The 10,177-nt window shown below is 30.5% G+C and overlaps 1 protein-coding gene across 1 annotated transcript; it reads right to left on the reverse strand.

The window, feature by feature from the left end:
- Window positions 1–440: 440 nt before the first annotated feature.
- On the reverse strand, window positions 441–1,887 carry LOC148211756 (polygalacturonase-like; the record flags this gene model as incomplete). Its single annotated transcript, XM_088123083.1, is given in 4 exon segments — window positions 441–662; window positions 664–955; window positions 1,061–1,350; window positions 1,486–1,887. Coding segments are annotated over 4 exon segments (1,140 nt in total), but the record flags the coding sequence as incomplete, so codon positions are not given.
- Between the last annotated feature and the right edge of the window lie 8,290 nt (window positions 1,888–10,177).

The raw sequence follows: 10,177 nt of genomic DNA on the forward strand, positions 1-10,177 counted from the left end.
TTCAAACAACCATCGTTCATTTTAGGAGAGACAATACCAACTCCAATTACCTTGTAGACGTCATTGTTTTTTTCTTTCCATTGACAAAGTGTTCTTCCATTTGAGATTTCCTTCTTCTAAGCTAGAAGGTCTAATATTTGACTAGTTTTTTCATGTATTTTTTACGTTATTCTCAAAGACTTCACATATTGGAAGATTAAAGAGATTTTATAGAGTCGGAAATGAAGCCTTGTAGATCGATTGAGTTTATTAAGTTATATTGTAGCTTTTGTCTTACATACGTTTTTAAATCGAATAATTTTGTAAAAGTAAATTGTATTTAAAAGTATTTTTATTTAATATCAATTTCAAACTATATAATATTGAACAAACAGTTTAGAAAAATAAAGAATTTCCTATATTTATCTTATCGAAAATAAATATTTGGACACGGTTGTATAGTTAAAACTACACTCGCAAACTTAATGGATTGGTTGAGGCTGATATAGTAATATAATATATTTTGGTTAGAAGCACCTGGTGGGTTGAAGAAGACCTGCACTAACGCCTCCTACATGGCTACACATTGATGCGGCTATTTGATTCATATAAGTAAGCTTTACGTCTTCCAACCTTATTCCAGTGCATGGGTTTTTAGGACTGCAGTCAAATTTCACTGCAACTTTCAGTGGCCGATGTTCCACGAATGTCTTGATATGTCACATCGCTAATTTTGACTCCAGACGCTTGATTCGAACAACCTTTATGGCTCGGGCAATAATTTTGATCAATAATGATTGGATTTTGGACATTGTCCATTACAATGTGCTGGAACACGATGTTCCTTCCAAAGCCATTGCTCGGCTTGGCCCATGCCTTGATTCTTACCCCATTTTGAGTACGTGAAAATAAAGCTTTTCTCACAGTAACATTTTGCACTCCAGCCTCTTGTAGGTCCTTTGCTAGACTCCCGATGCTGCTTCAACCAATCAAATACATTATTGACTCATACAATACTCGTTTATACATCTTCGCTTTACCGTTACATATTTTCTAATATCTTAACAATAATCAAACATACCTTATTCCGTGACCAGGCCCACAAATAATATTCTCAATCCACAGGTTGGAGGTGCCAGGGCCGATGGATATGCAATCGTCTCCGGTGCCTATCTTGGAGTTTAATATGGTCACATCAGACGATAGTTGGACATGAATGCCATCAGTGTTGGGGCTGTTGCCAGGGGCCAAGACCTTAAGCCCTTTCATTTTGATATTTTGGCAGCCATTTACCACTATGTGGAACATTTGGCTATTAAGTGACGTCAATGCACTGATCACTACATTTTTCGAGTCGGAGAATTCAAGTGTCTGCAACAAATTTAATTAAATGATTATAAAAACTCATCTTCAAGAGAATTTAATAGTATAGGTGTTTGATGAGTTGATAAAGAAGTTTATTGTTGATGCAAAATGAACAAGAGATTAATAAACTATTTTGCATACCGAGGCCCCAGTTGGACAAGTCTTGGCAGAGGTTTTGCAAGCCCATAAACCAGCTCCTTTACCATCGAGAATGCCCCCAGAGATAGTTACTCCATCAACATGCCTAAACGCAATCCAAGCTGCAGAGTTGCCAATGATTCGAAAGTCTGAGGGAGCCAGAAGAGTACCATCAATGCGTATAAAGATGGCGTTGTTCTTACAAGGCCCGTTGAAGGTTCCACTGCGAAGGTAATATCTTCCCTTTGGCACATAAATGGAGGCTGGTTTGACGGAGTTGCATGCATTTACCCATGCAGTTTGAAACGCTTCCGTCGAGTCGGTCTTGCCATCGGGTTTGGCTCCAAAACCAACAACGTTATACGAGAATGCAATGGCAAAGGCCGAGTCGAGAAGTCCAAAAAGGAAAAGAGAAGAATGAGGGAGGTTGGGAGAGTTGTCATTTTAGTTTTTGTATTGGCAGTGCTTCTTTAGAAATGTAAGAGGAAGGGAGAAGAGAATGAATAAATTGATGATATGGAAAATGGAGAAGAAGTTGGTTTGTATTTATAGGTTTTTTTGAAGGGAAAGAAGATGAATTTGTGGGCCAAGAGAGACCGAGTAGCGTAAAGAAGAAGAAGAATTCTCTCTCGTTTTTTTTAATATACAATTCTTAAATTAATTAAGACAAAAAAGTAGTAAATTAATATGCACTTTAAAACAATGGTTATAGGTTTAGAAAGTTGTGTATATCCATGTACATAATTTCGTGTACAAGAAGTTTTGTGCGATACATAGAGGAAATGGATGCATTAATTGTTTTTGGAGTTTGCGGCTGTGAAGGATTTCCCTTCCATTTTACTTCAACGCCAGTAGCCGCCATATATCATATAACACATCAATATTATTCATGCATTATTTGCAGATCACCTTCCACTCTCCATTTAATTAATCCACACCAAATTAATTAACTTCTTTTCTATCTTCATTAATTAATGAGTTTCAATACAATTTTTTTTATTTGTGGAATATTTGTCCCCGTTTAGTACCCATAATATAGCATTCAATTTACTCGTATGGACTTCATATATTTCAGGCCTGTAGCTAAATTTATAACTTAGAGTATTTTTGATAACGATTATGGTTGAAAATTCATTCTATGTTCTTGGAGCGAGATCGGACCCTACATGAATTTTTGTCATGCCGAAGATAGGGAACTGAAAATAAAAGTTCAAAGAGATAAAATGAAACATTTTAAAAGAAAATTTTAGAGAGAAAATTTAGTGACAGAAAAGTTAAAAGACAAAAATAAAAAATTTAAAGAAAGCACAAAGTTGAGATCGAAAGGCATGTTAGAGAAAGGAAAAATTTAGTGACAGAAAACTTAAAATAAAAACAAAAAATTTAAAGAGACCATAAATTTGAGATCAAAAGGAATGTTAGAGAAAAGAAAAAATAGAAACAAGGGAAAGTTATAGTGAGAAAAAAAAAATAGACAGAAAAAACATGAAATATTTTAGAGAAAATAAAGAAATAAAAGGAGAAATAAAAGTTACAGTGAATTGAATTGAAGGAGAACAAATTAGATATAGAAAAGTTGAGATATATTTGCAGGAAAATTTTGAAAGATTTTGAGAGAGAAAAATGAGGGTGATATGTTAGAACAACAGATAAAGAAATAAAAATTTGTAAAGATGAAATATTTGGAGAAATAAATAATCGTAAATATTCGAGATATGAAAATTTTTGTTGAGAAAGATAAAATTTTGTAGAGAAAGACATTTAGATGGGAAAAAAATTTTAGAATGAAAAACAAATTTGTTAGAGAGAAATATGTCAAATAGTTAAAAGAAATATTCGGCATTAGAACGAAAAAGAAAAAAAAAAGAATCTGTTTCTACAAACTTCTTTAAAAAAAATAGTTGAAATTTCAAAATCGTTTTTAAAATATAGAAACAAAAAAATTGAATTGGTTATAAGATAAACCTGTTTTTCAAAAATCTAAAACTAGAATCAGAAAATGAAATAATGGTTGACGCCTCCTAAATAATTTTGTAATGTTTTCTAAAAATTAAAAAAGAAAACAAACAAACTTTCTCTAGCTTCTTTTAAAATATAATTATAATATTTTAGTCTCTGAATTTTTTTTAATCTAGTTTCTATTTTGTTTTAAATTTCAAAATGTTACATCTTTATCTTTAGATTATGATATTTGATATAGTAAAACCATTAAAAACCCGTTTGATAACCGTTTTGTTTTTTGGTTTTGATTTTTGATTTTTAGTTTTTAAAAAACAGGGTTGTTTGATAACCAATTCAATTTTCTGTTTTTTTTTTTGTTTTCAAACACTATTTTGAAATTCTAGCTAAATTAAAAAAAAAAATTGTTTTCAAAAATAGGTTTTTTTTTTCAAAATCTGATTTTTCATTTTAATCCTCAAATTTTTTTCTTTCTCATATTTATCTTTAAAAAATTATTTCTCTCACTTTAAAACTTTTTTATTTCTAAATTTTTCTATACAAACTTTATTTTTCTCTCTTTAAAATTTTTATATTTGGAATATTTATTATTATTTATTTCTCCCCAAATTTTTTTTGTATTTTTTTTTTTTTCTCTAACGGAACAGCTTCATTTCTCTCTCTAAAAATTTAATATTTTTCTTGATTTTTTTCTCTCTAAAATTCATCTTTTATAACTTTTCTCTCTTCGTAATCATTTTTTTCCTCTGAAAATTATATTTTATTTTCTGGTTCAATTGTCTTTTACGGTAACTTTTATTTATTTTTGTATTTATTTATTTTCTCTAAAAATTATATTTTGAATCTTGTTATTATCTTTAAATTTGTTTCCACTATAATTCTTCCTTTTTTTATAAAATTTTTTTCCTTTAACATATCTTCTCCTCTCGACTTAATTTTTTCTCTAAAATTTTTCTCTTTTTGTCTTTTTAAACTTTTTTTTAACTATTTTTTTCTAAGTCTTTTTATTTATCTCTTTAAAATTTATCTTCCAAAAGTTTATTTACATGTCTTTAAATTTATATTTTCATGTCTCTACATTAGGGGGAAGGCAAAAATTTCCGCATAGTCAGGTCCCAAAAATAGGAAATACATGTCCTGACCTCGTCTCTGTCTCCGATTCCATTTTTTAAATAATTAATATATATTTAATTTATTACACTTTTTCGATACTTAAATTCTAAAAATAATTAAAAAATTATAAAACCGATAATTTTTGTCGATAACCGGGGCCTAAGCACCTCTGACCAGTGCCTAGGTGCACGGGTTTTCTGTAATACGAATAGCGCCAAGGCGCCGCTGTCCGGTGCTATCCTCTCGATTTGCACGTTGTAGCTGTGTTTTGCTTCATTTTGCTTGTACTCTCTCATAACAACTCATCTTTGTATTATTTTCGTTCTTATATTTTGCTTAACTTTTCTTATGGCTCTGCATAGCTAACGACTTGTGTAAGAGGGAGATGTTCTAGACTTATTTTCTATCTCTCAGATCCAAGAACAAGGTGGAGATGGAGACTAAAAATTTTCACGAATACGAGAATGGGGGAGAGCATCCTCACTCGCACCTACACCTTAGAGATACATGTCAATTATCGCTTATGTTTGCTTTGGCTAATGAATAGGATTTTGATTGATCCATTCAATATTAATTTATATTGTATATATGTTTATGGTAAAAGTAAATTATTTTTCTTAATATTTCAAATATAAGTGATGTGGCAAAACAAATAAAAAAAATAAAAATCCTCTCCTTTACCCCATTCTCTCTCTCTCTACCTGGCGTCTCCCCCTCCATCCCATCTTCCCTCTTCTCCATCATCTTCCTCTTCTCCCATCTCCACACCAGCAATGAGGGTGGGGGTTGAGGGTGAGTTGTCAGGTACTTTTAGGCCATTATATTTCATTTGCTATTTTTTTAGCCATTTAATGATTTTATTGTAGGATGGATATAACAATACTTAAGAGTGAATTGAGATGCTTACCAACTTTTAGATTTTAAAATTAAATTCAAGAATAATAAAATATCAAACGAATTTTGAGTGTAGAAGTAAAATAGTAAAAGATAAGAAATGATATTTGAATTTTTAGAGTGGTTTGTAAATTCTTACTTCCCCTAGATTGCTTTTGGCATTTTACTATGTCAACTATCCTGTGGGTGAGTTTCAAACTGATGTTTTATAGGTTAAAAAGTATATCTTGGAATGACAATGCAAGAAAGAAAGTAAGAAATATATTTTATAACTTTTTGAAATTATTATAAAATGTTTCAAAGTAATTATGGTAACGTTAATATATTAATTGGTAATTAATCTTATTAACGTTTTATTAATTAATTTCGTTAAAACGTTTTGATTAATTTCCTTTTTAAAAGTTGTTCTTCTGGTTCCTCAAAAATCTAGATCGAAAACGTTTCTTGCTTTGTTTTATAGAATTTTTTTCTTCATTTTTCTGAGTTGGGATTCGATTCAACTTTGCTCCGGCCAGTGCACGTCTTAATTTAGATGTTGTGTTATCTTGAGGAGGAACCGGCATGAAATGATTTAGCAACAAGGTCATGTCGAAATTGCTTTCAGTTAGTGTATCCACGACACAACGATTGTTTTCCTTTAAATCATTCTTGTGTTCTAACAACATGAAAGCAAAGAAGAAGGTAGAGTTTGGTAATGTTACATGCATTTAATATTGTTCAATTATCAATCTCTCTCATGGGCTCTATACTAACTTATGTTGGAAAGTTCTTTGACTTGGTCTTCAATTTATAAGTTGATTTAATTTCGTCCAATTTTGTCCCAAATAGTTGGTGAGTTGGTTTGATAAGTATAGGTACAATTGAGAGATTATTTTCAAGATCAATAATTAAGTTTTGTATATTGACGGATTTTTCTATTTTATGAGCTTAAAGGTTTCTAAAATTTTGTGCCTCAGGAGAATTTATCAATTTTCAATTCATATCAATGTCATACTTTGAGCATGATATTTATCGATAATAATTGTGTTGCACCTGAGCTAATAATTATTCTAACATGTTAGAGTATTTTGTGATCATTTAATTTGGCATGTTACTGTATAAGAAAATCATGTTTTCTTATTATGTTGATAAGCTCATGTATGACAATTAATTAACTTTTGAGAAGTTTGAAATTTTGTTAAAGTTATTTTGAGTGAAGTAGCTTGAACTATGAAGTTAAAGGAAACTGAGGCGATGAACATCTCAAATTCCAATTTAAGTTATTGAGATTATTAATTGGTCATGAATTTTCATTATATTGAAAGTTATTTTTAATTGATATTAATTTAGCTTGGAGTTAATTTCCTTCATGAAAAATCTCAAATATGTGTGATGTTCGTAAAAATCGATGGTGGATTAAGATCTTCCTATTGGTGATTTAAGAACTTACTTGACTATAGTTGAATATATAGTCATACTGAATATTTAAAATTATTAGTTATAAATAATTTATTAGAGCATGTCCATTAGAAAGGAATAAATGGTACCATAAATAGTGCTGCTAAATTTATTTCCTTTTAAAGTTATTTATTATTATATGAGACTCATAATCAAGAATCATGAACTTATATGATTGATTAAATGTGTATCTGGTGTTATTTAACAACATTTAGCAAACTATGGAAAATATATATTCTTGATGAAGTTATTGACATGATTATGTGAAATTAAATTAATTATTGGTGGAATAATTAATTTAAGATGTTATGAGTATGATCCTATGCTATTAAATTTCTTTAACCACCTTTGGGTTAAAAAGTTAAATAAGATAAATGTTCAATCTGTATGCATGTATCTTATAAAGGTGCTAGACTTGATAGACTTACCTAAAAAAAATTAACCTAAATGAATTTTTGAAGAATTAGATCAGTTGATTCAAGAAAAATTCATAGAAGTCGTGAGATATACACAAAACATGATATTAATATATATATATACTCTCCTGTAACTAAAATGGCTACTATTATATCTCTTATCACGTTTGCAACTATTTGTGGCCTATTTATACATTAATGGGTGTAGCATCTCTTAATGGTGTTTTAGAAAAGAAGATTTTTATGATGAACCGAAACCTTTGTGATTACTAGTAAATAGAATAGGGTATACAAGTTTTAAAAGTTCTCTTATAGTCTTAAACAAGCTCATAACAATATTATGAAAATGTGGACAATACTTCTGTAAGTTTAGTCAAAGTTGTTTTAAAGTTTATTGTGTGATTATATGTTTATATGTTGATGACATGCTTATTTTTGCACAAATTTAGATGTTGTGATCAATGATATCAAGTTGCCTTTATCTTCACATTTTGAAATGAAAAATTTAGGAAAGGCTGATGTAAAATTTGGTTTTAGGATAAATAAATATGATAATGAGTTCTTCCTATGTCTATATTGAGAACATGAATTTAATTTGTTTTAATAATCAACATGTAAGAACATTATGCCAGCATGAATCCTTAGAAAATAAGGGTGATAGTACATCTTAATCTGCATATGAAAATTTTAGGTAGTGTTATGATGATAAAACTACAATAGACCTGATATTGCATATGTTATGAGTAGATTGAGTGGATATACTTACTATCCTAGACCATTTAATTTTCATTGTTTTATTAAGGTATTCCATTTAATTTTCATTGTTTTATTAAGGTATTTTAAAGGTACAATGGATTACTGTTTGCACTTTACAAGTTGCATTCTGTGGTGAAAGGTTATTGTGATGCAAATTGTGTTGCATATGAAAATAAAGTGAACTCCACTAGCGAGTGTGTATTACGTGTTACTTATAGGTAGAGGAGCTATTTCATGAAAATCAACAAAGCAATGGATAAAAGATATTTGAGAATATATGTCTAAAAACTAGAGTTGTGAGACAATTGCTGAAAGTGGAATTATCTCCTTGGAATATGTGAAGTCTGAGATGAACTTAGTGTATCCTCTCACCAAAGGCTTAACTAGGAGGGTAATTTTGAGTCTTTAGTATGTATGGGAGTAAAATCCTATGTTTGTGATGTACTCTGAAAAGCCATAGCTCTTTATTTGGGTGGTCTGTATGGACTTTATGGATAATACACTTATGTTATGTTGCATATGAGAATCCGTAGCCCTTTATTTGGGTAGTCTTGTGGACTTGATCGATAAGGTGCAGTTTTGAGTGGCTTATCTATAATAGACTTGATGCAGCACTAATGTGATTACGAAGGTGAACCGCTTTCTATGAAAGCGTTAAAGGATCTCTTTCTAGAGATTTTACGATGATTCGAGCTTTTATGTACACGACCATTAATAGCACGTGATTTATATCATGGAATCGAAACAAGAATTAAAACATGTTGTGAGGGTCTCAACCATGATTACTGGAAGTTTATCAAAAGGCAACACACTTTGATTGCTTAAATTGTTGCCTCACTTCACTATGCATTAATTCAAATCGAACAATATTAATGTTTAAGTTTATTTTGCTTTTTCCTTTGTTCAGAAAAATTCTTATTTTATTATTCATCATTCATGGAAATTGTTGAGAATGACAGTGAAAGAAAGAAAAATAAGAGATATATTTTATAACTTTCTAGAATTATTATAAGATGTTTTAAATTAATTATGGTAACATTAATAACTTAATTGATAATTAATCTTATTAACTTTTTATTAATGAATTTCATTAAAGTTTTGATTAATTTCCTTTTTAAAAGTTGTTCTTCTTGTTCCTAAAAAATCTAGATCGGAAATGTTTCCCTTGCTCGGTTTAATAGAATTCTTTTCTTCTTCGTTTTTCTGAAATGAGATTCGATTCCAATCCACTTCACCGAGTACACGTTTGAGTTTGGATATTGTGTTAACCTTGGGGAGCAACCAACGTGAAACGATTTAGCATCGAGGTCGTACCAAAATTGCTTTCAAGGTAGTGGGTTTATCCACGACATAACAATTGTTTTTCTCTAAATCATTCTTTTATTATAACAAAGTAACCCCCTACCATTCCTTTTGTAGGTTTAGAATCCAACCTATGTCAAAACCATTATAGCAGCCGCCATTGATGGAGACAACACAGCAGCGGCTAGCTAAAATTGCTCCATGATTCTTTGCTAAATTCATACTTGATCTCTCTTAATTCCCACTGACTTATCTAACATACATATCTTCCCTATAAGAAAATCATCTATAAGGAAATATGTACTCTGGTCAAATTCTCATGACCATTAATACTTTCCTAGTTTATCTTTTATTTGTTGCCGTTGAAGATATGTTTCTTCTTTGATTTATTTTTTCCTTTTGTACATTCTTCTTTTGTGCAAACTACATAATAGCTAGGTTGCATAAGAAATGGACAATTTTTCTCTTCTAAGGTGATACAGACAATCACGTTTTGAAGCATTTCTAGCAACCTTTTATGGTATAGAGCTTCTCTGCACAAAAGATATCGATTTCTTATCTCCTCTCTTAACATTCGTGGCCAATACTGAAACATCCCTTACTATTCAGATTTTCACCAATGCTCCAGCCTAATTTCTATTAAGTTGAACTCCTTCAATTACTTGCTATGGAAATCACAAATTGTACCCCTCGTTGGAAGCATGGGGATTGAATATCACTTGCTTGAAGATAGTGCTCCAAAACAAGAACTCATAGATAAGGAGGGAAAAGTGACTGTTAATCCCCAATTCAGTATATGAGAGAATAATGACGGGCTG

The sequence above is a fragment of the Momordica charantia genome (assembly GCF_013281855.1).
Source record: "Momordica charantia cultivar OHB3-1 chromosome 4 unlocalized genomic scaffold, Mcharantia_2.0 BLBB01000004.1, whole genome shotgun sequence".
Classification (NCBI taxonomy): domain Eukaryota; kingdom Viridiplantae; phylum Streptophyta; class Magnoliopsida; order Cucurbitales; family Cucurbitaceae; genus Momordica; species Momordica charantia.